This window comes from Musa acuminata, chromosome BXJ1-4, assembly GCF_036884655.1.
Source record: "Musa acuminata AAA Group cultivar baxijiao chromosome BXJ1-4, Cavendish_Baxijiao_AAA, whole genome shotgun sequence".
Lineage (NCBI taxonomy): Eukaryota > Viridiplantae > Streptophyta > Magnoliopsida > Zingiberales > Musaceae > Musa > Musa acuminata.
Genome location: NC_088330.1, coordinates 43,548,131 through 43,575,867, shown reverse-complemented (window position 1 = coordinate 43,575,867; position 27,737 = coordinate 43,548,131). Strand labels below are relative to the sequence as shown.

Here is a 27,737-nt window from a genome sequence, read left to right as displayed (position 1 = left end):
AACCGTCAATTACAAAATTGAAACCGCCAATTACAAAAACTAAACGGAAAATAAAAACCGGTTGATTCTAGAATCATGGTCAAAGACTAATCCACAAAAATGTTGGAACTCCATGCAACATAATATCTGTAAACTTGATTAGAACATCACCAACACTTGCACGAAGAGTCTGATGTCAAGATTTTACTTGCAGCGACGTACGTCCGGTTCTTGTTCATGCCACTTCCGAGTATGTCTCCATGCCCTACCATGAACTTTAGGCATCAAAACAGAGCTCATTAAAAGGATACTCAGCAATGTAGTAGCTAATATCCACCACTTCCGAGTATCTCTCCATGCCCTACCTACCGTACAAAAGCTCATCAAAAAGGATACTCAGCATTGTAGTAGCTAACATCCAACCTGCCTGCATGCAGCTCAGAAACAACACGAGAGACTGGTACATATCATCGACGGCGGGCTAAAGGATCACAACAGCAAAATTTCAAGAATGATCTTAAGCTCCTGACCAGCATGCACTGCAGCTTCTTTCTGGAACACAAAATGGCTACACAGATTCATTGATACCGAGCAAAGCTGTAGCAAATCCAAGTTGGCAAGCATCGAGGTAAAGCCAGCTCTTGGAATTTTGCTAAAACGTAAACAAAGTTCTACACAGATTGCTCGGCCGAAAGCTCATATCGATGACAGATCCTCGTACACGGACTTAATACCTGGCCGCTCCGAGAGAGGACGAATGCATCTCAAAGCTATTCCTAGCACCTCTTTCATACCTTTTGATGCAACCAGATTGGCTGCATCAGCAGCCATCATGGGATCGAAGCAGTCCGATCCTCGCCCCTCTGCCACCCTCAACCTGACCCAATCTGTAAGGTCAACACCCCCTTCCTCTCCGGAGACAACATCCCCTGCGCATCTGCCGGTCAGTAGCTCCAACAAAACCACCCCAAAGGCATACACGTCTGACTTGAAGGACGGGGAGGGCTTCTTGGATGCTGCCAACTCCGGTGCACGGTACCCCAGAACACCTGCATCGAGGATCTGCTCAACTGTTCCTGATTGAGTCATCAGGCGGTGAAGGCAGTAATCAGAAACACGTGCATTGAGGTCGAGACCATCAAGTAGGATGTTAGTTGCTTTAAGGTTGCCATGAGGAGTGGCACGGTCGAAATGGAGATAGTTGAGGCCTCGTGCAACGTCAACAGAAATCTTGAGCCGCTGAGCCCAGGTTATCAGTGGGCCTTTCCTCCCGGGTCGATCTGAACATAAAAGAACAATCAATAGGTTGCCAACATGATCTTTGTAAACATGAAGGTGCCACAAAAAGGTTAGTCTGGTCCTTTCCATCCTAAGGATCTATGCCTAGGCATCTTTACACTGAGATGAGAACAAGAAAAACCAAATTCACTAAACCAATAACGATTCTTCTTTTTAATAAAGAAAGGCATGACAAATAGTGGTGTTGAAGCTCGGAAACTGTGCATACCGTAAAGAAAACTTGCAAGGCTTCCAGGCGAAACATAATCCGACAAGAGAAGTTTCTCATGCTGCGTAGGCCCCCAGTAGTATCCACGCAAACCCACCACGTTAGGATGCCTGATGTTTGCAAATTTCTTTGCCTCTTTAGAAAATTCTTTCTTCTGTTTGGCCACTCCTTCTCTAAGCCATTTCACTGTCAAGAATACCCCATTATCTAATGTAGCCCTGTAAGATGTCCCATGACTGCTCCTTCCCAACACTTCTGCTGGTGCCCGGGATAGCTCCTCCGGAGTCAGCGTGATTGTTTCATCCAAGAAATGTAAATCACCGGCTAGCCTATCAGGTGATCTGACATCCAACCTCCCGAGATTTTCCTGTGCATATATATCACCAGAATCTGGTGACCATGAAAAGCGACTTTTCTTGGATGGTGAAAACCCAGCAACTGCAGCCATCTTCTCTTCTGGATCAAGTATCTCTGACGAAGAACCTTTTCGGGGAGCCATAAGATCATCAGCTGAGATCACCAGCGAGCCACCAGATTCTCTACTCTTGCCTCCTGCAGTTTCCGGCAAACTCCTCTTTTGGTAATTCTTGTCCGAAACCTTGTCAGATCCAGATCCCCTGGAAGCTCTCTTATAATGCAAAATGATGGCTAAGAGAACCAAAATAACAAGGACAGCAACACAAGCAGCAACAATTGCAGCAATGACAAAAGCTCTCATCCTTCTGTGACCAGGACTTTCAGACGGAGAATTAGCAGATCCAGGTGTACCACCTGGAAACTCTAATCTGGAATTTCCTGGATGGAAAGAAGAATCTGGGAACTTCCTAAGGTTCTCCGGAACGGATCCAGATAGATCGTTGTACGAAGCGTTGAAGTATACAAGTGTGTCGGGCAGGGATGATGGCAAGGGTCCAGAGAAGTGGTTAAGTGAAATATCAAGGGATGTGAGGGCAACAAGTTCTGTAACAGCAGAAGGTAGTGTTCCAGAAAAGTTATTTGCAGAAATGTCCAGGGCTTGGAGGCCAGTCAAAGACCCGAGACTTTCAGGAAAACTACCATTAAAGAGGTTTCCAGATATATCAAGCACATGGAGGTTGGACTTGTTGGAAAAAGATGGCGAGAACACGATGTTACCAAAAAGCATATTGTTTTCGATATGAAGCTCTTGCAGTGTGGAAGAGGTTAGTAGGTCATTTAGAATAGGACCACTGAGCTGATTGAAACTGAGATCAAGGATGGTCAGCTTGGGATACTGAACAAAAACTTGGGGGATAACATCTACCAGAGCATTATGGGAGAGGTTCATGTAACCGAGTAGCAAAAACTGGGAAGTTACATCAGGAATAGCCCCCGTCAACCGATTCTGGCTAAGGTCTATGTATTGAAGGTCGTTTCCCCACTTTGCAATTACAGACAAATTCCCAGCAAACTGATTATTTGATAAATCAAGCACCGCACAGCTTCCTTGGACCACAGGAAGCTCACCAGAAATAGCATTAGAGGAAAGATTAAGGATCCGCAAAGTTGTTGACGTGATCATGTTAATATGTCCTGCCATAGAAGTAAAAGAAACATGTCAATCTGCAAATGAAAGCCGAATACTAGAGAAACAGTACAGTGCTCCAGCTTCAAGATGGGAATGAAACTGAAATCGTCAAACCGACATAAAACATGTTCCACATGTAATGACTATTCCTTCAGATTCCTTTTTGATATATCAGTCCCAAGGCAGATAAGGTTTTATGAGCCCTTGGCACACATAATATAACCAAAAACTAGTAATTGATCACTATAAACAGATATCTTACCAAATATTACCAAAATTTAGTGTTTGAATTGATCTCTAATGTACTCTAATCAAGTGACACGATTAGAGATTTCACATAGAAACGTGTGACACACATATCATGGGTCATTTCCTAGAATTACAGTCACAAATATCAAAGCAAGCATATAAGGTAAACATGAAAGAGATTTTAAACTTCCACTAAAATAACTACACACCTGTTAGATTGTTTGCGCTCAAATCCAGTTCACTTAAAACCAGAGAATCTCCTTTGAGAAGTCCACTTGGTAGTAAACCAGTGAACTTATTGTTTCCTAGCTTTAGAACCTCGAGGTCATAGACATAATTAAACCCTGGAAGCTCACCATACAGCTGATTGTAGCTTAGATCCAAGACTTTCAAGCTCCCAAAAGTAGAAATTCCAACTCCAATCAGCGGACCAGTAAGTCGATTGTTGCTGAGGTTCAAATACCTAATAGTTTCAGAGATATCTGACAAAGACTTCAGTTCCTTTGGACTTGAAATCAGCAAATTCACACTGAGATCGACATGAATGACACTCGATGACTGCATAAGAAAGTTCCAATCGACACCACCATCGAGCTGGTTCTGGCTCAGATCGACGGACTCCAGAGTGGGAATCAGCTCCATCCCAGTTGGGATGCTTTTGCTAAAAGCATTATGGGAGAGGTTTAATGACACCAAGTTCCTGAGACCTGTTAGTGAAGCCGGCAAAAGACCCGAGAGAAAGTTACGACTCACATCAAGAGATTTGATCGATGCCAGTCCTCCGATGGATTCGGGCACCGGCCCTGTGAAGTTGTTCCCGGCCAAGGTCAAGTTCTTCAAGCTGCGAAGCTTTCCGATACCCGAAGGTAGCTCGCCGGAGAAGGCGTTGTTGGAAATGTCGAGACACTCCAGGCTGCTGAGCTCAGCTAGATTATCCGGCAAGCTCCCAGAAAGGTTATTGTTTGCCATGGAGAGCATTAAGAGCATCGTCAGATTAGCAAAGACAGAGAGATCGGCGCGGCCGGAAATGCCATGGTTATCGAGGACGACGCCAGCGACGTTCCCACCGTTGCAGACGACACCGTTCCACGATGAAGGGCAGCCGTTGAGGTCGATGGACTCCTCGTTCCAAGAACCCGAGACGTAGCCGGTGGGGTCATGAGTGATCCCCTTCTTGAATGCAAGGAGAGCCAGGATATCCGGCGAGGGGAGTTGCGCTGCGCAAGGGATTGCAAGAAGAAGCAGCACAAAGATTCTTCTAAGGAGCTCCATTTCTCTTCCGACACCAAATCCAGCGACAAAGCTGTTGCTACTACAACTCGAACGATAGAAGGAGAACCAAATAAGAGCCTCTGAAACCCTAAGTCGTGCTGTTTTACCCAAATCTAGCATGCCAAAGACCCAGCATTTGCGATCAGAGTAGGGATCTATTCTCTCTCCTTTCGTTACAGCAGCTGAGATATCCCATGAGCCAAAGAAGCATCAAAGATTCAAACTTTGAAGCAGAATGGGGGGTTCGGAGAGGGGGATTAGAGCAAAAAAAAAACAGCAACTTTTCCAAAGATCCGAGTCACGGGCATGAAAAGAAGGCGGCTTTTCGAGGGGAACAAAAATCTTAGAAGCTAAAAAGAAAGGAAGACTCGACTTTTTCTACCTGCGACAAGGAATGCGGGGCGCATTAAGAGCGCTAACAACTCCACCGCAACGAAGGGGGACAAGAACTCAGTAAAGCTTCCAGCGTTCAAGTCCGGCAATCAATGGCGCGGGCCCGCGAAGATCCCCCTTCCTCCCGAAGAACCAAAAACACCAACAAACACAAAAGAAAGAAGAACCCTAGAAATCGGATCAAAAAAAAAACAAAAGAAGGGAAGAAGAGGAGGAACAACAACAGCGAACGAACCCTAATCCACACGGGGAAGAGGACGCCTAACCTTAACCCTAGAAAGGCCGTACGGCATCCTCACCGAGCTCTGTGGGCTTTGCTCTGTGAAGCTCGCTTTTATTTGCGATATATATATTACCCGCCAAAAAGGCGCTGCGCGCCTCGCGGACCCCAAACGCCCCTCCAATCCACCGAATTAATCGAGGGAGGTAAGATTTCTATATACCCGCGGCGTCCTCGACCTTTTCCACGGTGGACGGAAGTCATCATCAACATTGCGAAGCAGAGGAGAGCGGGCGCATAAAATAAGGGGGGTGCATTTAGTGCTCGCCAGCGTGGCACTGGGAAGTGGGCCCCGACTGGTGAGATCCTGACACTTGATTTCTTTGACCGCTTTCTGCTACCAGCCGTGGCTGCCACTGTTCACAGTTCCATGTAGCTTTTTGGCATGTGAATCGGAGAGAGAGAAGGGGGAAGGGCTACCTGTCACTCGGAAAGCTTCAAGTCGTGGCAGTAGGACAGGCGATGTGAGTTGGGGATTTGTGTTAGATCTGCAACCCGAGCCAAAATGAAACCGTCTTAGATCTGAGGAAAAAAAAAAATTAGAGAGAGACAAGGACGGCTGAGGTGTACCAAGGAATTGCTTTCAGGTTGTCACGGATGCGCGTCTCAAATTAGCAAGGAACAAGAAATGTCAACCTGCATAAACATCGAAGCAGACGGTGAATGACTTCTGGGCTTGATCTTCACTATAAAAAAAAAACGAAATGTATAATTAGTTTGAGACACTGAAAGGAAGAAAATTAGGTGATTGTATTCACAAACAACTTTTTCTATGAAAAAGACAAAAACAAAAAAAAACATTCCATATGCAAATTGCAAAGATGAAGTCAACAAGAGCAGAGTCAGCTAGCCTGGGAACTGATCGTGTGAGATTAAAAAAACAAAAAACAAATCGATCATAGAATAACATGAAAAAAGAGGTTTAAGGTAAAAGAAAGAATCTTGGACTCAATTGGTGGATCTATTGATCAAGTACATAAAATGAGTAATGGATTATGACCGGAACAAGAACCCAGGACTAGTTGTCCAACAGAGCAGAAGGAATGGAGGCTCAAGGTTTGATGAGTACCAAGATAAGAAAGAAAGAAATGTTCGGTCCAAGTTAGTTAGGTCAGAGGTGGAGACGGGCGGGGGAGAAGCATGGCTCCTTGATCAGAATGCATTTCTCATCTTCCAAAAGGTTCTCATGGGTTGAGAGGTGAAGCCTAGCCGGGTTTTTTTTTATATATGATACTAAACCAGTGGAATTGCTTTGGATTCTGTGAGGAAAGCTTATGTCTTTATGGGTAGTGGGAGGGTAATGGGGTTCCCAGTCCAGCAGGAAAAAGAGGTAAGGGGGGGCCTCCGCAGAAGGTGTGGGAGTGGCAGATCATGATTCATTGGCAAAAGCCAAATTTGTAGCTGAGGACCTCTCGGCATCTGGTTGAAGCCGATCCAGATGGTGGTCATTTTTATTAAACAAACACGGAGGGGAACTGTGAGTTGGACACAGCAGTGACAGGACCCAGAACCATGAATCGTCATGTTCGCCGTTGCTCCTGGTCTCTCTCTCTCTCTCACGTACATAGACAACAGGAGCAAGGATCCGTGTCATGGAAATCAATACAACCACGCCCTACGCTGTCAACAACTGACTTCAAAGCCAGGACCAAGTACACAGGTTTATTTAGAGGACTAGGACCCATGATGCTCTATGAAATCATCTCTTGGTCGGTCTTGAGAGTTGCTGACTCCACAAGTAAAGAAATGGTCGATCTAACATCATGGATCATTCCACTAAGCTTTGGAGCCATGAATGGGTCACAGCACCAACTAAGCTGGGTTGGGCACATCTCTGACATCGACTAAGCTGGGTTCCGAAACTAGCTCGCTCAAGACTTATACCTGACGAAGATGTTCCACGAGTAGAGTTGATCGAAGAAGATTTGAAGCTGGAGATTGCAATAACCATGCGCTTCTTACAGAAGAAGAATACACAGAATTCTCAAAAGCAGGAGGATTTCATCGGACGGACCATCACGTGTCCCTGTGACAGGAATCCTGAAACCAATTTCACAAGCAGGAAGATCAAAAGTCAGAAACACTAAAAACACACCATGGAAACAACAAAACATACTGGAAGAACATTAGCAGAACCGGATAATAGTTAGCTACCAATGATCAGAAGAGTGAGTCTCGTAGCCCAATTGTAGCAAACCAAAGCTCCAACATCAGCTATGTTCAATGAGAACTACTACGGATTGAATCCAAGCCACCGTCTCAAGAGCTCCGACATGACTACAACTAGCACTAATGTAGTAACACGGCCGAAGTAGAAACTTTTACAGTATTGCCATTCCAAATTTGCACGCATTTTAATGCTGTCATGTGATCAAAAAGATTTTTCACCTAATACAGACAATATCTCAAAACAATATGTACATAGCAAATCTAAATCTTGCCAGAGATCCAAAGTGCCAAACACAAATAACTCAACTTTCAATTCTCCGGACCTATCAAGTAAAACTCTTACAACCATCTTATGCAATAATAAGAAAATAGGTTTCATTAAACCGTAGTAGAGCATGGCATTCCGTCACCATTTTTTTTCATAGATAGATACACTGGGATAAGCAAAAGGGCAGCAGCAGCAGTCTAAGATCCAGTCCTAGTTGCACCACATTGAACAGAAAAATCAAAGTATGAGCTTAACTGCAGCATTGCAACATTGCTGCATGAGATTTTTAAAATTGTAGACATCAAGTGACACAGAAGCCAGAAGCTTTGATATGTCCACCTCTGTGACATCATTAAAATCAGATTTTGCATCATACACAAAGTAACCACCACATTCCCAGGTAGAAAGACGGTATCCCAAAAGTGTATAGACCTGTTTCAAGAAAAATAATATATATATATAAAGCTCCAACTAAGAAAAGCAAAAAAGCAATAGTCAACCTGAAAGTAAATCCAAAATAACCAATAAAGTTCTTACATCTACAACACTTGATGTGTTTTTGATTCAGTAAAAAGTGCTACATACGTAACCTTGTACTGATAGCTTCTCATATTTACAATGCACTTGTTAGGGCAATTCATAAGTTTCAATGTATTTGCACGAATCAGTCCAATTATTACCTGAGGAAACAAAAAGATCCTTGTGCCACAGTCAGAGATGAGCAGACTGAATGCAGTACCATTTTCACGCAAATAAGAACACATTTCCCCCACAATTTCAACTAATGCTTTCAAGTTCTTGCTTACGAAAACTACAGCCTTCAGAGGATAATCTGCAACTTCACCGATATATAAACCTGTTGTGAGCAAATTACCATAGATGGCAGTGGTTGGAAGAAGCTCCACTGGTAAAGGATCAGCAAAATAACAAGCCTGTTCAAAAATTCAAAGCAAATTCAGTACAAGAGAACTTTGCTATGTGACATTAAAACTTTGCTAAAGGAAACTAGATGAGAAATTGCTTCTTTCCAAAAATACCTTCTGTCCTAGATAGATTTTTCAGAAGAAAAGAGATCCAAAATGCTGTCCTTTGAAATATCAAGCAATTAGAGTCATCGAGTGGTAGCATTCAATGACTAAACCAGAGTTGAACCTCTCAGGTCAACCTAACCCAAGCGGAAACAAATCAAGTCACTCATTGCTTGTTGGGTCAGGGTCAGACAAACCTGACCTTTTGTGGCATAAAAGTAAATCTCACCTTGAGCCATCAACCCAACTCAGCACAACCATTTGGAGTGGAACCAAATTGTACGTTATTACATTTTTTCTCCCAAGAGATAAGTACACCAAACTTGACCTGTCAACCCACCATTCATTATGTGGCAGGGTCCTGGTTGGGAAACTTCAATCACTTAGAGAATCAGGTAGGCTCAAGATCAAGACTAGATTAATCCTACTACCCAGCCAAAATTGATGCATTGTCAGCCACAAATATTGAGTGTGTGTTCACGTAAAGTTATCTGCATGTGCAGAAGGTGGGACCTTTGGTTTTCACAAACCAGTAAAAATGAGAAGGAATGAAAAACATAGATGAAAAGGTCATCTGTCTCAGTAGATACCCAAATGACCCAAAGTAGTTAAATAACACAGACCATTGTCTCTAGATAACAATAAAATAAATAACAAATCTAAAATTCAAATTAATTATAGAATATGAAAGTAATATGATATTGTCTCAGGAAAGCTTTCATATCATATATAGGGTCGATAAAATAAGAATTCCGGATTCATCTATCAGCCCACATGATAAAAGAAAAATGAAAGATTATACAGGTCAAGAGAATAAATGAATACAGCATTGGCGATTGGAAGGAAAAACAGGGTGAGCAAGTGTAATTCGGGTCATGAAAATATGTAGTCAAAAGTTCCTGTCCAAAGAGAATGCTAACTAGTTGTGGGATATCAGGTACTGACACATAGCAGCATGATACATCAATCATGGTGATGACATTGTGCAGCATTCCCAATAAAGGCAAACAAATTACAAAAAGGTCAAGGTGACTGTCTTTCTTGGTAATTTCTTTTTACTGAAGACTAATCTAATGATCTCCACAAGTTCATTTATCATGAACATTACCAATTCCTAGAGTACTGACCACTCCAAGCTTGTCAGTTGCATAAAAACATAGAACTAGTTACACAATGTCGGATACAAAATGACGAATGCTATAGAATATACATATAAAAGCTAATTGTATCTGTAATTATGGAAAGTCTTCAGCATCTGCACTGACATATCTTTTTCTTCACTTTTTAGAAAAGAAACACATCATATTTATAGCATGTTTACTTTCCAACCAAAGCTCAGCGGCAAAATAACCCAATGACCAAACTATTAAACAAGATTCAGCAAAATGGTTACCTGAAAACATTTATGATCCAAACTTCTAGAAGCATCATAATCAAAAAAGATATGAAATGAGCGGTTAGCTACTTCAGCAGTGATCTGTGACATCAATCCAAGAACTCTTTTATCTAAGAACTGAGGCATCTGATAGACATCATATGGTACCAGGAAAATGTGGCCATATTCAACTGGGTTTGCCTTCAAAAAAAGATCAGATAAATAAACAATTCAAATTGTACAGAAGCTCCATAGTAAGTTGTGAACACATCTGCTTACATTAGCAATAATCAAAATCCCATCCTTAGGCAGCACAGTTGAATAAACAAGTTCAGAGCCCTCCTTTTCTCCAGAAGACACACAAAAGAGTACATCCTCCCTGTGAGTTTTCATATAACTTGATCTGATAGGGCTCAGAGACTGGAAAATCTTCTTCTCAAGATCCATAAGGATATTTGAGCGCCAATTTTCATTCAACTGAGCAATAAACTTCTTTCCACCAGTGATCACCTGGGAAGGCAGCAACAAGCTTAAAGCTTTAGCAGTTTGTAGATTAGTGAGACTAAACCTATGCACATTAATCATTTGGAAAAAGCACCTTCATTTGGCAACTGGAAACATCATATCTAAGATGACCCTTCCAGGCATGGTCCTCCCACTGCAAGTTCACAGTGTCCATGTTAAAATAAATCCTAACGGGGATCACATTACAAGAAGAACTCACATAGCAGGTGTACCTGCGAGAGAAGGACGATGTCCAGTAGACTATGTCTTCCCTCCTCGGAGCACGGTAAGCCCCCACAAGCCCCATCAGTTTTTGTAGGTATACCAAGCTGATAAACATTTGTAATAATGCCTGAAATTAAAAAAAAAAATAAGTGTGCAGGAATAATGGCTAGATATGTTAGTAAAAGAAAAACAATGTGCACAACTCATTTCAAGAAGAAACATAGAGTACACAAGCATAGGAATATGTTCAATGAAAAGGAGGTAGACTACTCTTTCTACCAGCACATATAATTAGGAAACCATCAAGAGGCATTTTGAACTTTGAACATATTGGACACAAGTATCTGTTACTGATATCGATTTGTAAAAGCATAGCATCCAAGTCACAGTAGCTGGTATTCCAAAAGCGCTTATACCAGAGCTAGACTCGGTCATGGGTAATCAATGTTAACAGCTAAATACCAAAAGCAAGAAGATGAACTCAAGTAAGAAGTTTATCAACAAGAAACAAGAGCATACATGCCAAAGAAGCTAACAGAACTTGGTCTGCAGTATACAACATTTCGCATTCAAAGTTGCGTAAAATATAAACGATACTACAGAAAATTTGGAAGTTATGTCCCAAAAAATACAGAACATCAGAGGAATTAAGTAAATATGAGCATCATACGAAGCCATCATTGGCAACAGTTAATCAGATATATTTCAAATTCCTTATGAACTTAAAAACAACTACCTACATCTTTTACTTGATTTATTTGTTTCATGCACAACTCCATAAGTCAAGTTGATTAATCATTAAAACAAGGTATCTCCTGAGACTAAGTTATACACTCCACCCCAGAGCCTAGAGAAACTAATGGAAAGAGTGATAGAAGATGCAAGACACCATGCAACCTTATGCATGTAAAAGGCATTTGACTTATCGCAACAGGAAAACTAGGAAGTCAAACAATAACCAATATAACATGCTTGTAGGGGAAAATTCTAAGCAAATGCAACAAGAGAAAAATCTACCAGGCTTCCATATTTTAGGTACTTTGTTGCAAAGCTTTAAATTTTCTTAAACTATTAAAGTGAAATCTAATTTTACTAAGTTACATTGCTTAAACCAGATAAAATTAGAAAATGTAGAAGCACAAAAATGACAAGGATTTCTTTAAAATATACTAAACAGATGCCAGCAAAACACACCAAGCAATAATATCAGGCATAGCTGAGTTTTGGTGCAAAAATCTGGTTTTAAGCATTTCATGACAGATACAAATCCTTATAGAAATGTGAACAATGTTAACAAAATTGTAATTGAATAATTACACTAACTGAAAAAGGGGTTAGGTTATGTAAATAGTCCCAACAAATAGAACTTTCTATTGTGGTAAGGAGAAAGATGGTGAAAAAGCCACTAACTTCGTAGAGACAACTGATGACTTTTAGACTGCTCAGAGCTCGTGTTCTGCTTCAGATACGCATATTCATCTTCAAACTGATTGACCGGTGCCATACTTGTATACGTCTGCGATGCCTAACTATACCACCTATAATCTATATACACTAAACTACTTCCAATCAGATTTCAGTCCCACCGCCTGCAAGGAACGTCAGATCCGAAGGATGCCCACCAGCCGAAGGTAGAGCCCCCCTGCCACCGTGGAAAGAAGGGGAAGCAAGCAAAAACTTAGGAAAGCACTGAGAGCATGGGCTTCCCCTTCTACTTAAAGCACGGTACTCTTTTCTTGGAGCCGTGGTTGTATCACTGAAGCCAGCCCTAAATGGACCAGCAATTCCCCAGCAGTACCGACGGAATCTCAAGAATCGGCGAGCAGCAATTCATCAGCCCCCAGGCATTGACTCTTCGTCAAGAATCTGTATGGTTCCTCGATTCTGCAGAGACGACAAGAATGAGGAAAAAGAATCAGGAGATACGTCTCCAACCAAAAGAATCAAGAACATGTAATCAAGAATTGCAACGTATTCACGGATCTAAATCGCCAATCAGAGGCAGAAGACACATGTCACAAACATCTCCGTCAAGACATGAAGAGAAACAGAATCTCCAACCGAAAGGTACGATTCGCATCCCACAGATAATTCACCTTTAGGTAAAACTCGATTCCGCCGATTCGACGCAAAAGGGCGTCAGATACCCGAAAATCGAGTCGTAACAGAACAAATCAAAGCGCGGGAGAGAAACGACTTCTCGGAGGACCAAATCGAGGAACGTAGCTACCGATCAAGAACAAAGAAAGAAAAAGATTAAGAGAATTCCGTGGTAAAGATCGAAGAGAGGAGAGGAAGGTAAGCCGAGATACCTCTAGGGTTCCTTTGGGAGAGAGGCGAGGAAGGCAAAGACAGGAGACGGGTGGAGGAGTTTCAAACCCTCGTGATAACCCAGAGGTAACGCTATCGTCGCTATTTATAGGCAGCCGTCCCAAGATGCTAATAATTGACAAGCACCTTTTCCATGCGGTCATCCTACCCGGGTTGCCGTCTTCCGCTGTCAATAGTGGGTCCCGCACAAGATCGATTATGGCCTCCGACCGCAGGACAGGTAACAAAGCGGGTACGAAGACCAAACGACTGGGTGACAGAGGCGTATATGACTCCATCTTGAGGCACAAATCTCCCACAAATTGCGGGACCAAAAATAGTACGTGTAAAAGACACCTCATCCCGTCGGACCTTTATCTGAGCCCCATCCGAGTAGGACCCGCCGAAACAGAGGCGTGCGTCGACCCGGTACGGGAACAAGCGGGTAACGTTAGAAAGGTACCCTTCCGTGGTGTGGTTCCTGTGTCTCGGCCGAGCCACCATTCACGCAAGGGCCTGCTCCCGTTGGCTCACAGATGTCGGGCCCACAAAAGTGGGACCCCTTTCATCAAACAAACAGAAGGAACACATTTTTTGCCTGAATAGAATGATAAAAAGATAAATTAGCATATAAGCTATCAAGAGAACAAAACAAAGTCATCGACCGAGGCCAGCTGATACCACACAAAGATCTAATGACTGACGCACAAGCAGGGATTAGCAGCAGAAACAAAGGAATCACACAGCCACTGCAGCTACATATAGGAGACAGACCATATTAGCCTAATGTTTTGTTTATCCTAGATTTTTGGCATGTTTTGTGCTTTCGAACGGGGAATTCACAATCTAAGAGGCTTTCGGGGGTTCGTCGCCGGGCAAATCATCTTCGTCATGGTATATGTTTTCCGCCATCTGCCATATTTGAAGGATGTTATCCTCGGCAACACTGGCAATGACCCAATCCTCGCAGGAATTCCAGGAGAAATCAGATATCTTGCTAGTGTGGCCACCGTGAATAAACAGCAGCTCGGGCGGGCCATCCTCTGCATCCTCCAGGGTCTGTTCCTCGTCGATCCTGTTTAGGTGCAAGCAGAACACACATCGCAAGAGTTGTCGAGGGTAGTTAACGTTCTACAAAATATGAAAGGATATTTCTGCCACAATAGCACAGATTACCTGCTAAGGTCCCACACCATGAGCCTCCTACCAAGACAGCAAGATGCTAGAATTGTCTCATTTTTTGGATTCCAACCAACTTGGAAAACCTCCTCTCTAGTCAGCACAACAGTGTATACAACAATTTCAGTAGTAATAAAAATATAACAAAAAAATAGAGTAAAACAATCGGTTTAAGAAATGATACACTGTAAAAGATTTGCTTACTTGTGGCAGTCCAATGTATGTAAAGCATTTTCAAGTTTCCGAAGGTCAAATAATTTAACGGTTTTATCAGTGGAGCCTGTTGCCACGACCCACTCATTGAAGGGATTGAATGCCAAGCAGTTTACCTATAAAGGATTATGCACCAGAAGTCAGTCCACACTTTTTTATGCCTAGCAAGTTCACCTAATTAGATAACTGTGAAAAAGAAAACAATTGACCTTTGACAAGTCACAAGTGACTGTGATGCTTACTTTTCCTAGGAGTGAGACTTACATATTTCTTGGATATCGAATGCCTCACCCATGTTTGCAATTTGGCAAAGTATGAATTTACCCAGAGAAAACAGCAATCTTTTTAACTCTACAAAACAAGTGCCATGGACCTTCACCAGTTAATGTACCTAAAGCTTGTTTTAATCAAGTTTGTGAATATGCTGAGCAAAATATTTAAGTGATTATTTCTGCAACTTCATTTGGATTTTAGATACTTATAAAGTGAATGTATTTTATAGGAAGGATTAAAAATAAAAGAAAGATCAACAGGCATATTGGTTCTACCATCAAAAGATGAAGATTACTTCAAAAAATATGAACTTGAATGATAATTTGTGCATCTTTCTTGTCAACCTCCTAGAAATTGTTGGTCTGTCTATATGTGCATATTAAAGGGAGCACAGCCAAGAAGTTGTAGTCATCTTTGTATTCATTTGTTTAAAACAACAAGATCTTCATATGTCTGGCATTAAATGGTTGCTCACCTAGTACATTTCTTGTTCACTCAGGTACAACTTAAAATGTGGAGATGTACATCATTTGTCTTCAAGAGCAAATTAAGTGCATCCGCGGGGCATAAATCAGATAACATTACTGAGAACTCGGACAATCCCCTACTTTGAGTAATATAATCTCAATTTTCAGCCTAATCAGCTCTCTTACAGGCTTCTGATTGCCAAATCATCTCGTAATCAACTATGTAATGTTCATAACTAAAACAAAGCATAAATCCTAGTCTACAAATCTTATTGTGGAGACAAATTTTAGCATCATGACCAACAAATAAAAGTCTACATACTACAGACATCTTGGAAAGGAAGACTTTAAAATCAAACATGGAAAACGAAGTAAAAGATGAATGAAAAATTTCAATGCTAAGATCAAATAACTGGATGTCAAAAATAAGTAAATTTAACATTTTGAGACATATTTGCATACTAGAAATATGGTTAACTAAACCACATATCTTGAAGATTTAAAAAAAAAAAAACGGACGTAAGGAAATCATTTATTTAACCGCAACCGGCTCCAACAGAAATCAAAATGGATTTAGATGGATATTATCTGCAACACGCTTTCACCCTATTCCTGCCTCACCTTCCTACAGTCCAGGTGAGGAGGTCAGTTTTAGGTTGCAGAAGAAACAACCAAAAAATACACCATGGGAAGGGAGAGCAGGAGCTGAACTATTTAGAATTTTCTACTTTGTAAAGAAGAGAAAAGATTCCGGTAAGTTGCTGTTTTTAGCATGCAACATTGACACAGACATAAAATTTGCAGTCACCAGCCTAAGTATATACTGAAACTCATTCACAATGCACCAAAACACAACTACAAAAATGATAATCTCCATATATTCCAGCCACAAGGAAGATCTGGAGTGTTTGCATGTAAGATTTTCTTTGTACTCCAATATCAGTGCAGATACTCCCGAAAATGATGTTAAAGGAAAAGACCGTAGGCAACTTAAACCTACCAAACTATGGTGTGCTCAGTTCCAGATAAGCTCAGGATTGAGGAAGCGTGGGAAATGGTAGCGTTCATTGTGCTTGGTTCTAAGAAAGTGCTAAAGTCAGAAAAGAGGCTTTTTGAACTTCTGAGAACCTCCAAAGACAATCCCTGTGCACTCATAAGTGAACAAAGAATATTCTTTATTTAAAAACTATTTCTTACTGCCAAACAAACACGAGTGTAAGTGCACTTCCACCTTACGAACTTTCTTCCACCCACACAACAATTTCTGAATTTTTCACTTGCAGTTCTCAGAATGCAACTTCAACAAAGCAAGTTTTCAGACTATCACTTACAGCCAAACACACTATTATATAAGATTAAACTTCATCCACAAAAAGTATCACACCAGAATGCTGATTCAAGAGTCATTTTAGAATGTGGATTCAAGTATTCTGCAAGGAAATGGAAAAAGACAACTTTTTCATTGATACTCAGGTTTAACTCTCTTGAATAAAACATGTTTCCCAAATATAAAAAGAGGCTCTTACCAGGAACGACAATTGTGATCCTATTATTCTTGATCCCCTTGAGGATACCTGGCCAGGTGATGTTCATTGTGGAGAGATCACTCACCGATCACTAAAACTTGAGGTAGATGTTTTATTTTTTTATTCTCTACCTCCCTCCCTCCTCTCTTCCCCCTTCCTCCCTCTCCCTTCTTTCAAGTTAATGCTGCTGGAACTACCATATGCACAGCATCAGATAGCATTTGCTGAAACAGATTACCATGTCAATTGCCAGCTGACACTAAACGTGCTGGAGAACTTAAAATCCTTGATTCTATAACTTCACCAGCATGTTGAAAGTGGAACGATACTTGCATGTTTAGATGTTTATTTAGGGGAACATTTGATGTGATGTCACAGATGTTTATTTGAAAGAATAACTAGTTTCTTTGTAGATTAAACAAGTGAAGGGTTAATGCTACATACTAGAATGAAGTATCAAATTGAGCATATAACCAAGTGAACTATTTTGCAGATACAATATTTTACACAATTTTACAGATACAATTGGGATAACTTTATTTGAAAGGATAACTATTTTTTTTGTTGATTAAACATGTGAAAGCTCAATGCTAGATACCAGAATGTAGTATCAAAATGAGAAGATAACCAACTGAACCATTTTGCAGGCAAGAAATTAGATAGAACTTTGGTATTTTTATCAGAAGAAAACAAACTGCAGCCTTATAAATCAAGATACTCACCTCACCTTGATGAGCGACAACAGACTTGACTGGCTTGTTATTTGGCACTCGGAGATCCCAAAGGAGCAGATAATGATCATCACCAACTGAACCAAAATAGTATTCATGCCTCAAATGCCAAGCAACGTCCTCAACAACACCATCATGTACCTAAAATACAGGGCATATGGTAAGTTCAGCAATAAGCACCCACTGGTGTAGGTCATCACAAAGACCCTCAAGCCAAATAAGTAATGATGGAAAATAACTCAAATGTAGTCCCTCTGATTGCTAAGAAATTGGGCAAGGAGAGGGGTAGCCCAATAAAAAAAATCTACCAGTGTCCTGCGAAAGCAGGTGTAAAGGACTGTTTTGATGTTCGCAGCATAAACCCAAATTTGAAAGAGTCACTTTCACTGTTAGCAGAAGAAATCTCATGATTCACTAGTTTCCATACAAGCCAAGAAATTTAACACTGATCAATTGAAACAGTGCACAGCCTGAAATTAGCATATTCTGAGAAAGGAAAGCGTCAATCCTTTCAGCAGAGAGATGCAACTTTTTCCTCAAAAATTACATTACTGCTTGCAACTCCACACTTATTTTGGTAGTTATCGCTTCCACAATCTTGCTTCGTTTACCAACTACATCATCATCCTTCAAACTATGTCAACCTGAATGAGGTACTGCTATATACAGAAGTGAAAAGATTCTAAGATGAGGTTCAACACTCAGTTATAGCTACATTGACCTTGATTCTCAGACCAATTCAGATTTTAGCAAAAGAAAACCTAGTAGACTAGTTGGTGTAGGAATAGACCTACATTACTATGATCTCATGCAAACAAGGAGCAATGCCACAAAAATTTCCAAATACCAGGGCAATTTCTAATAAGGGAATATGATAAGCTTTGGCATAGGAAGCAATCTCAAAAGCATAGATAAGCTAACAACAAAAATAAGCCATTAAGTTCCAACTATTTGGGGCTGCTACATAGCTAATCTAATAAGCAAATAATAAATGACAGCAAAACATGCTTAAGAAGCACTCATATAAAATGTGTCTAATGTTGTCCCTGAACTCTTTTTAAAGCCATCCAAGCTATTTAGTCCACAGTCAAATTCCCTAGATCATCTGGCATCCAATAACTTTGTTCATATGCAAAATAATCAAAAGGGAAGCAAGAGTAAGAAGAAAAAACAGAAAAAAATGAAATTAAACATAGAGAAAGCAAGAATAACAGTAAATAAATAAATAAGCACATAAAACCCCAAGATTCTCACCTTAAAAGTCTGAAGAGCATCAAGGGCCTTATTTTTAGGAGTGGAATTAATGTCCCACAGACAAATTTGAGCATCATCAGAACCACTCAACAGATGTCCTTGCTTAAACTGGCTCCAGGATAAACCATATCCTTCAGAGTTGTGACCCCTCAGCTTCAAATCAGGGTTGCATGCACCATCTAATGGGGGCTTTGATGGATGCTTACTATAGTCAAAAACATAAACCTCGGCACTAACTGTCTTTGTCGCAATTATGAAAGGATTTTGAGGCATATAGCGAGCTCGGTTGACCTCTCCATCATGATTAATTTGCTGAACTATTTGCACCTGGAAGCAGTCACAAACAATGCGAGTGTGTTAATATAATTAAAGCCACTCTCACGCATCAAGAAGGGATCCTACCGTAGCAAGGTGTCAGGTAGCCCATTAAATCTTGAATTTTTATTTCTTAAAATTCTGCATGGAATAAACAACTGTATGTCGGTTTACTGAGCTCACAGTCACATTTTATCAGTCATGTTACTGCCAAAAGAAGACGCACACCGTAAGATATCTCTTCTAGGCAGTTACTCAAAGAAGAAACAATATGAAGAAATACAGTGAAACTCATGGCATACTCAAAAACATGTTTTTACCAATTTTTCAAACAGGTTCCGCTACAAGATAATAAGCCAAAGAGAAAATGGATGAGACAACCAACATTTAGAAGCCCGTAACCGCTACAAACCTAGAACCCAAAACCAAGTCTTGGAAAAAGAAAAGAAAAAACATAGCAATAACCTAAAATCACACTAAAGCAGAATTTTGTTAAAGATAGCAAATGGAAGAGGAAAGAAATTTTTAGTCTTGTTAATAAACCAACGAAAAAAATAAGATTTTTTTTTTTCTCCGTCAACCTAATCATCACTAGATAAAAGAAGTGGTTGAGTGTTAAGCGAGGAGAGAAGGGGCAATCGATCTGAAGCCACCTTGCCGCCGGCGCAGCCGAAGCCGCCGATCTCGCCGTGCTCGTCGTCGTACTGGCGGGCGTCGTACTCGGCATCCTCGAGGGGGAGCTGGACCTGGGCGAGCATGAGGTAGTTGGGCTCGTTGTCGGAGGTGTGGGTGCCGAGGATCATCTTCTGCACAGAGTAGTCCTTCCCGGCCGGCTCGTCACGGTCAGGGAGCCACTGCACGGTGAGGGAGGGCCATTCGAGGGCGTGGGTGATCACCAGGTCGTACAGGAAAGGGGTATTCTTCTTCCATATCTTGTACTCCTCGTTGACGAGCCGCTCCTCCATCTCCCCCCGGAACTCCTCCTCGTCCTTCGCCATCCCTTCCTTCTCCTCCCTCTCCCCTACTTTTGGCTGAGAGCGGAGCTCTGAGCTCCCTCAAACTTCGATTTTGGCGGAAAATATAAGAGAAATTTGGCCGTAGAGTAGGGTTTGGAGAAGAGAAAGGAGCAGCAGCAAAGGAAAAAGAGAAGGGTTAACGGACGCCTCGCGAGGAGAGAGATGGACGGGTGGGGAGGAAGAGATATATCTATTAGGGTTTTTCGTTTCTAATTTATAAAAGTAAAGGGGCCTTTATGCAAATTTTCCCTCTCTTTTGGTCCCGCTAACGATACAAATACCGATTGGTGATGGTGTCGGGTCGGATCCACGTAGGATCTAACTCTGAATCCGATAAATGCATGCAGTCAATTAGGATTGGTTATCGGATTTAAAAGGATACACACCCGATCCAATAATGGCCTACGATGCCCAATTAGGATAAGACAAACAATTACACTGTATTAAATCCTATGATCACATTTGTTTACATGGATATGAATTTAAATGAATATAAGTGAAATTTACATGGATTATTTTGATCGTATTCCTAGATTATAAATTGAACATTGACAACACAAAGATTCGAGTATCAAATACCTGCTGCATACTCTTCAATGATCGAAATTTACAACAATTCATAAAATTTGATCTTGGTGAGCACCATCAGAACACTGTTTGATTACCTTAAACACTAAATGCTAATCCAGACAGCTTGCAGAAAATTATGAGAGAAGAACATGTCATAGAGAGAAGTCTGTGCCACATCCAAGAGAAACTGCTTCTCTTATAAATTATTGACACAACAAAAGTTGAAAGTAGCTTCACAGAGATGAATGGATGTTCTTCCACTGTGAATGGACCACAACAATGGACTCTGCTATTGAGAATAAAATCACATGACAAGAAGAAGTGATTTCATGTATTACATCTTCCAGAAGGCTAATCTGATTTAAGCTTGCCATTTTTTTTACCTAGTAAACCTCAACATGCCATTGCTTGTTCTTCTTCAGCTGAGAGAGCTTGGTGTCCCAACTCTCTCCTCTCTCCTCAGCAACTCTCTTCAGCGTATCTTGAATTCCAGGCATCATCCCTTTCAAACCACAAAAGTAGATGTGGGCACCTCCATCTAAAAGCTTGAAGATTTCATCACTATACTCCTCGATCTTGTCCTGGACATACATCTTTCCCCCATTCTTGTTCTTCTGCTCTCTGCTAAGGGCCTTATCATACCTAACAATTTCACGGACTTCTGGTTAAGCCAAAAATAGAAGGACTCGAGTAATTCAAGATGACGAGAATATAAAGGATGATCCAAGCACCTAAAGTTATCCGGATAGTCCTTGAGGTAGCCGGTAAATTCATCATCATAGAGAAGGCTGTCAGAGTTTGCAACCCCCAAGAAGAGCCATGCAAGGCCACCAAATTTGTAAGTGGGTACAGCTTCCATGAACATGCGGCGAAGGTATCCACGGAAAGGAGCAACCCCAGTCCCTGTTGCAATCATGATGTGAGTGGCATTTGGATCCTCCTCTGGTAGCAGCATGATTTTTCCCGAGGGTCCTGCGATTGAATGTAAAATTGTATTAAGCAAACAGTAAGGTTAGATACTTTTCTAACAAAAGAACAACCCTTAGTCAATAGTACAAGGCACCACAAGTCTGCTGTTGCAGAACCCACAGGCAAGAAGCTACAGGATCCAATTAAGTGCATATCAATAATGATGCTATTAGTTTAACATGATAAGATTCGTTAATAGAGAACCACAGATGTTACCAAAAGCGAGGATGGGGCATATAACTGATCATAGGAGAATCAAAAACTGCTAGTTGTATAATTTACAATTTTTAACCTTGTTGAGGAAGGGGAATAGGTTCAAAACATCAGAAGTTTGTAATACATAACTGTTCACTTTCACGAGATTACAGCTGAGCAAAGATACCTGTGAGCAGAATCTTGTCTCCTGGCTTCGAGTCACAGAGAAAATTGCTGCAGACACCGTTCTTTGATGGGTCCTCCTTCCCAGTCTCAGCATCATAATAAACAGCACGACGGACACATAGACTAGCTGTCTTGCCATCAAACGAATCCCCATACCTAGTCGATGCAATAGAGTAGAGACGGACATTGTGGGGATTCCCAGGTTTCTTTGGGTTCTCACCCTGCAGATATATATTGAACAAATTGAAGAACGTATATGTCTTTAACACAAAGTGGCTAATGCTTCAATTCAATTAATAGAAGTGAACAGCAAATGGTGAACTGTAGATATTTATAAAATGAAGTTTCCTTGCATTCTAAATTTTTCTGTTGGAAATAACCAAAATTTTCTTATTCAACGACCCCATTGGCTGCATCTCATACTTTACAGGCATTAAGAACCTAAAATTCATTCATACATAACTCATGGAATCGTAATAAATTAATTAACAGATTAACATATAGAAAGGAGTAGCAAGGTTGCAATTGAATATCAAGATTCAAAGGATAGAAATAGACCAAAGAAATGAGAAAATGGACAAGAACATGACTATATAAGCAAAATCAATGGCAGGGGGAAAAAGCCAATTGGAAATTACCACCATAGTCAGGAGGAAAATGTAGGAACAAAGAACATACTAAATTAGAACTTGAATTTGGATATGTCTAAAAAACAGCAGAAAATTTTCTAAATTTATAAGCCTTATTATTTATATACTGTTTCATGAATTTTGAGCATCAAGAATAGCACTTACAGGAGGAATAACACCATAACTTTGCCCTTCCCAGTAAGGCACATTGCCTCCATGATCAATTACAATATGGCATGTCTCACCAGGGGCATTTGGGCCCACGAGCCTCTCAACTGAGACAATTGTTGCGGTATAGGGTTCCTTGGGCTTGTACAAATTAAGAGGGGGTTCTTTGGCATTCTCGAGTTCCAAAGGCTGAATTGGAATTTTACTTTGGACAGTTTGTTGGACAGACATAGATACCACCTTGCACTGGTACTTTGTTGATGAAAATCTGCTTTTCAAATTCACAGATGACAAGGGAATCCATAACTTGTTGTCGTAGCTAAGATTATTGTTAATCTGATAGAACAAAACAAGCCAGTGTTACTGTCAAAACAAAATTATACAAAAGCCGCATGCTTAGTATAATGCCACATAAAAGTTTAAGGTGCATATACCATAAATTCTGTATTTATACATTTTACAGCAAAGTTCCATGTAAAATTGACAACATAAAAAGTGCATCTCCAAAAAGAAAAGGAAGAAGAAGTAAACAATCAAGGATGTCTACAAAATACAGCATAATTGATCTGAAGATTAGGATGGAAAAATATAACTGAGATTCTGAAGGTCCATAAGGCCAATGAACTATTTAAGGTAATGGCAGTTGACAAAATATTTCTTAAAGAGAAAAGGCAACATCAGCAATAGCACCGACTTGCATCAGAATGTGCATGGATAGATAGTCTAGTCAATAGAGCAAAAAAGACTAAGGCACAAGACTAACCATCCCTCTTGCACATCAAAAAGCTCAAGTCATCCTCCAAAATTTCCGTCCATGAAAGTAGTTTAATGTTAAGTATATTCTTCAATGTAAGTTTAATGCCACTGTAACAAATTGACTTAAGCCCTTCTGCATATCAGAAAGAACTTCAAATAAAAAGAGACCAAAGAAGAGAAAGAACAACTTTTCTTTTTGTTTTGTGTTTCATTCAGGAAATTACTGTACACTTGTGAACTTCTTGCAAAATGCAAATCCTACTTTCTTCGGGGTAGAAAAACAAACACAAGCTGAAAATGTCATTCAACTCCAGCCTTTAGATTGTAAAAAAATAAATATATAAAGTGGGTATTTATTTGTCTTATCTTGTTAAACAAAAATTCTGAGCATTAGCATATGGAATATGTAAAGATCATGTTTCACAAACAAACCCAACTTTTTGCCATTATTTGTGGACTCATTCTGAGCCATTCAATGTCTTCAATTCCAGCATAATTTGAAGTGCACTAGCCATTTGGTACTAATTCAATGGTCCTCGACACAATTTTTACAATTCACCGAAAGCATTACAAAGATACTAAAAATTGGGTTGTATATAACAATTAATAAAATGCATGCCACAATTTAGTGACACAAGTTGGTTTCGCCTATCCCCATATAACAATTTCTTCTAGCTTTCAATTGAGTGCCACAATTTAGAATGAATGAAACGAATGATAAGATGGCACAACAAAGTATCAACATGTAATTGAAGTCTTATAAAACTGAGGTGACAATTTTTAACAACCATAACGATCTAGAAAATTGCTGGTTTTTCTCAATAAGGACTTAAACCACAGAAAGGCTCCAGCTTGGTGACAAGTTCTCACATCACAATCTATTTTAAGTCACATGAACAGATCGAGCAACTGACAGACTCAAGTTCACCACCTCTTATGTTGTCCGTGTCTAGTGATCCCACCTACTGAGACGTTCTAAACAAGCAAATGGCATAGACTAGCAATCCGGGTTCCAAAATAACAAATGGCTGGTGCTCATCCGCACTACAAACACTATTTTGATGGTGAATAGGCAATCAGAGAACAAAAGGCAGCTAGTAAAGAAACATATAATCTCCTCGAATTGTCACCTTGAATCCGGCCTTCCTCAGCGACGCGTCCGCTGCGACTGACGGAGAGACGGATGCCTGACGAACAGACAAACCATAAATCTCCATATCGTATCCGTACACGAAGAAACAACCGAAAATTTAAAGAAAACGACAAAAAGATCAAGAATTTGCACGAGATCGAGGCCGAGAACCGAATGATGAGAGGAGAAGACGGAAGAGATCACGTACCAGAGCTCCTAAAGCGTGCGCCATGGTCGCTAGATCTATAGGTTTCCTCTTCCTCTTATAGGGTTCGCGAGCGGTAGAGAGAGAGAAAGAGAGCGCCCTTCGGGACGAGGAAGGGGCGAGCAGCCGCCGCAGCCGCCGCTCCAGTAGCTATGTTTGGTTTCCCCCCCCCCTTGGAGTGATGCATTTACGAGAACATCCTCACTCGTAATGCCCATCAGACCTATTTACCCTTAATGAACACCATATTTACAAAAAGGTTGTTCACACTCAGACCAGTACAGCCGTCCGATCTCTGCATCGACGGCTCAAAAGCATTCCCCTCAAAAGAGTAGAATCGTAATCACGCTATTTTTGCGCACACGTTTCTCGAATGTTGTCGGTTTGCCCTTCGAACCCTCTTTAGTCCCTCCGCCCACATTTCTCTGCCAACAAGTCAACGTAATCTCAATCTATGAACAGTAAACTTAGATTGCTTTACATGAACTAAGAAATCAAAATTTCTTTTAAATATACTTCAAATATTTTACTAGATTTAATGAGCAAAATAAGAGGAAGAAAAGGCCTAGTTGTCACCTTCCATCCCCATTAAAAGACAGCAGCTCCAATGTTGACCATGAAAGATCCTGAAGAAAGATGAAACATTTGGGTGAGAAGTTTGGAACTTCAAATAGTTCCAAACATGAGACTGAACATAGAATTGCTTTAAATGAGATGAAACAGTAAGATAAGGAAGCAGATTCTTCACAAAATTACCAGAAAGATGCATTAATCTGCACACTGGTCCATGATGATGAGGCAGAAGCACACAGATATAATGAATTATCAAGAAAGAATTATGCATCAGTCTATCATTGCCAGCCAGGGAAAGTAATCACAGAGTAAATCCTTTGGAATTCCAGAATGCTACTCTCTTTGATCATGGAATGACTTTCATCACTAAAGGAAACATAGAATGTTGTGGATTCAGAGCAAGCAAGCTCTGAATCCATTGCCTCAAATGCATAGGAACTGTCACGGTTAATTGCAGAAGCAGAACCTTCAGAGATGAAGAAGAAGATCCATCCCATTCTTACCTCCATCTAGAGCAAGCTTTGGTTCATATTTACTGACTTCAGGTTGTACACAGTGGTTCTGCTGATCAACCCCATAAGCTTGCCTTAAAATCTTGCAGAGAGTTCAGACCAAAAATTTGGCTAACAAAGAGGTTTGACATGAACATAAAAGGCCAGCAGATGAGTAGGAAATGGACTTCGTTCTCTTGTTTCTCAAAAACAAGACAATGTTCAAGAATTATCAATTCAGAGAGAGGTAAATCCAACGATATCACAAAAAAATGGCATACGAATCAGCACCTTCGTAAAAATTGAAGTAGCAAGGCGAGGCCGATTACATGATATGCTGAAGTTGCTTGATTGACTCGACTTCCTCAGCATCTACTAGGGTTCCGAATTGGCGAGAGAACTCGTCGTACGGCGATCTGACGCCCTCCGTCGTCACCAAATTTACCCTCACAAAAACGGCGCCTTTGCTCGCCTCAACAGTGAACGAAAAATGGCACCCTTCGTCGCTCACCAGAAAATAGCACATCAACCCCCAACTGGCTATCTCAACACGTTTTGCGCGATGACATTGCACCGTCCTCTCACGCCTCTTCGACGATTCGATGCAAAGATCTTATCTTTCTCCAGCTCTCCATCGAAAACCAACGAAATCACGGCAATCCTGCAACCAAATCGCATCACACTCCATCCCCGATCACAGAGATGGATAGACAGAGAGAAAGCGAGAGGCGGACGATTAATGACGTCATCCAGTTCACCGATAGGCGCTTTCGTAATTATACGAACCCACAGGGTCGTTTTCGGGATCACACCACTGTAGATGCATGGCCCGGTGGCACTCTCGTAATTCAAAGTGTCTTACGTAAACGAAAGCACAGTGGCATTTTCGTAATTGAACGCAGCCCCAGCGGGGTGCGCGTCGTCGTGCTGCGCGTGCCTGCGCCTGCTGCGGCCGCGGCCGGCGAACAGCGCGGCTTTTGAGGCCGGCAGCAGCAGGAGGGATGCCGAGATCATCGAGGGGCGGCGTAATGATTAGGCTGATGGTGCTTCGAGGATGCGTCTGTTCACAGAGCCATGGACGAAGAAGAGTTCTGCATCCAAAGCTCCAACCGTGAGGACTGCGCGGAAGACTGGTCGTGGAAGGAGGAGAGTACTGCGTCCATGAAGACGTACGCCTCCCCCTCCATTTCCGTCTCACTGCCTCTGCACGAACTTTTGCGGCATTGCTTCCCCCGTCTGAGAGAGAGAGAGAGAGAGAGAGAGAGAGACGTCTCCGCCGTGGAGTTGCTGGCTAGATGGGCTTCCTCGACGCATTGGTCAGGGAAAGGGACCCTTCACGGTCGCGGGTCCCACCGGAGACTGGATCATGAGTGGTCAGGACGCGGGCGGCTCCCGTGGGGCCCAATCCGTGCCCACCCGACTCGGGTACGATGATGGTGTATGGCGCTCGGGATACGTCACGCATACGGTTGTCTTTCCCACTCGCGTCTCGGTTGCCCGAACGTGACCTATCCTTTGGTTGGGTGGCATCATGGCCCTGCAGGTGGGTCCCCCTCGCACGTGCCATAAGTCCCAACGCATCGGGGCACGATGGGTGTTTCCACTAGAATTCTACAAAACGTTTTGCACCAACTTCCTGCACCAGATCCGAATCCCGTGGGCCCCGGGTCGTACGCACACCGAAGTTCGACGTAGGTATTATTCCAGCGCATCTTTTACGCGTGCGGTACCGCCGACACCCGCAGCGACGAGACGCTGTCGTTAATGCCCTGTAGTGCTCGTCG

At 41.5% G+C, this 27,737-nt stretch overlaps 4 protein-coding genes across 6 annotated transcripts; all 4 read right to left on the bottom strand.

Moving 5' to 3' along the window:
- Window positions 1-116: 116 nt before the first annotated feature.
- LOC103982239 (LRR receptor-like serine/threonine-protein kinase GHR1) lies at window positions 117-7,520 on the bottom strand. Of its 2 annotated transcripts, none has more exons than XM_065180224.1 (7): window positions 7,381-7,520; window positions 7,111-7,266; window positions 5,797-5,912; window positions 4,936-5,714; window positions 3,491-4,735; window positions 1,487-3,037; window positions 117-1,259 (listed from the first exon to the last, which is right to left on the bottom strand). In XM_065180224.1, the coding sequence occupies exons 4-7, from the start codon at window positions 4,958-4,960 to the stop codon at window positions 676-678; spliced, it is 3,405 nt and encodes a 1,134-aa protein (XP_065036296.1). In that variant the 5' UTR covers window positions 4,961-5,714; window positions 5,797-5,912; window positions 7,111-7,266; window positions 7,381-7,520; the 3' UTR covers window positions 117-675. The 2 variants fall into 2 exon arrangements, with proteins under 2 accessions (XP_065036296.1, XP_065036295.1); XM_065180223.1 differs by having other exon boundaries at window positions 5,797-5,862.
- Window positions 7,521-7,538: 18 nt separating this feature from the next.
- Window positions 7,539-13,264, bottom strand: LOC103982240 (GDP-L-galactose phosphorylase 1). Of its 2 annotated transcripts, XM_009399113.3 has the most exons (9): window positions 13,108-13,181; window positions 12,892-13,021; window positions 12,206-12,679; window positions 10,804-10,922; window positions 10,665-10,724; window positions 10,346-10,576; window positions 10,085-10,267; window positions 8,344-8,595; window positions 7,539-8,095 (listed from the first exon to the last, which is right to left on the bottom strand). In XM_009399113.3, exons 3-9 carry the CDS (start codon window positions 12,297-12,299, stop codon window positions 7,901-7,903), a joined length of 1,134 nt encoding a protein of 377 aa, XP_009397388.2. In that variant the 5' UTR covers window positions 12,300-12,679; window positions 12,892-13,021; window positions 13,108-13,181; the 3' UTR covers window positions 7,539-7,900. The 2 variants fall into 2 exon arrangements, with proteins under 2 accessions (XP_009397388.2, XP_009397387.2); XM_009399112.3 differs by lacking the exon at window positions 12,892-13,021 and having other exon boundaries at window positions 13,108-13,264.
- Window positions 13,265-13,713: 449 nt separating this feature from the next.
- Window positions 13,714-20,275, bottom strand: LOC103982241 (histone-binding protein MSI1). Its single transcript, XM_009399114.3, has 6 exons — window positions 19,717-20,275; window positions 18,749-19,075; window positions 17,486-17,635; window positions 14,489-14,613; window positions 14,282-14,377; window positions 13,714-14,180 (listed from the first exon to the last, which is right to left on the bottom strand). Exons 1-6 carry the CDS (start codon window positions 20,059-20,061, stop codon window positions 13,952-13,954), a joined length of 1,272 nt encoding a protein of 423 aa, XP_009397389.2. The 5' UTR covers window positions 20,062-20,275; the 3' UTR covers window positions 13,714-13,951.
- A 550-nt stretch (window positions 20,276-20,825) lies between these two features.
- LOC135671875 (ferredoxin--NADP reductase, embryo isozyme, chloroplastic-like) lies at window positions 20,826-25,065 on the bottom strand. The gene is made up of 6 exons (XM_065180222.1): window positions 24,893-25,065; window positions 24,683-24,739; window positions 22,794-23,132; window positions 22,001-22,220; window positions 21,381-21,621; window positions 20,826-21,291 (listed from the first exon to the last, which is right to left on the bottom strand). Exons 1-6 carry the CDS (start codon window positions 24,914-24,916, stop codon window positions 21,033-21,035), a joined length of 1,140 nt encoding a protein of 379 aa, XP_065036294.1. The 5' UTR covers window positions 24,917-25,065; the 3' UTR covers window positions 20,826-21,032.
- Window positions 25,066-27,737: the final 2,672 nt, after the last annotated feature.

Bases quoted from the DNA above. Each gene is read 5' to 3' on its own strand.
- LOC103982239 (XM_065180224.1), bottom strand. From the start codon at position 4,960: ATGCGCCCCGCATTCCTTGTCGCAG. The intron at 3,038-3,490 runs GTGTGTAGTTAT...CTTCTATGGCAG, and splicing joins GAGCGCAAACAATCTAACAG to GACATATTAACATGATCACG. The intron at 1,260-1,486 runs GTATGCACAGTT...TTTTATGTTCAG, and splicing joins CCTTGCAAGTTTTCTTTACG to ATCGACCCGGGAGGAAAGGC.
- LOC103982240 (XM_009399112.3), bottom strand. From the start codon at position 12,299: ATGGCACCGGTCAATCAGTTTGAAGATGAATATGCGTATCTGAAGCAG. The intron at 10,725-10,803 runs GTACACCTGCTA...GTGAACTTGCAG, and splicing joins ACATCGTCCTTCTCTCGCAG to TGGGAGGACCATGCCTGGAA. The intron at 8,096-8,343 runs GTAATAATTGGA...TTCTTGAAACAG, and splicing joins GGATCTTTTTGTTTCCTCAG to GTCTATACACTTTTGGGATA.
- LOC103982241 (XM_009399114.3), bottom strand. From the start codon at position 20,061: ATGGCGAAGGACGAGGAGGAGTTCCGGGGGGAGATGGAGGAGCGGCTC. The intron at 17,636-18,748 runs GTGAGAATCTTG...CCTGTATTTTAG, and splicing joins ATGCTCTTCAGACTTTTAAG to GTACATGATGGTGTTGTTGA. The intron at 14,614-17,485 runs GTGAGTATCTTG...AATCCTTTATAG, and splicing joins TTGTCGCTCATCAAGGTGAG to GTAAACTGCTTGGCATTCAA.
- LOC135671875 (XM_065180222.1), bottom strand. From the start codon at position 24,916: ATGGCGCACGCTTTAGGAGCTCTG. The intron at 24,740-24,892 runs GTACGTGATCTC...TCTGTTCGTCAG, and splicing joins CGCACGCTTTAGGAGCTCTG to GCATCCGTCTCTCCGTCAGT. The intron at 22,221-22,793 runs GTAAGTGCTATT...ATATATCTGCAG, and splicing joins GTTATGGTGTTATTCCTCCT to GGTGAGAACCCAAAGAAACC.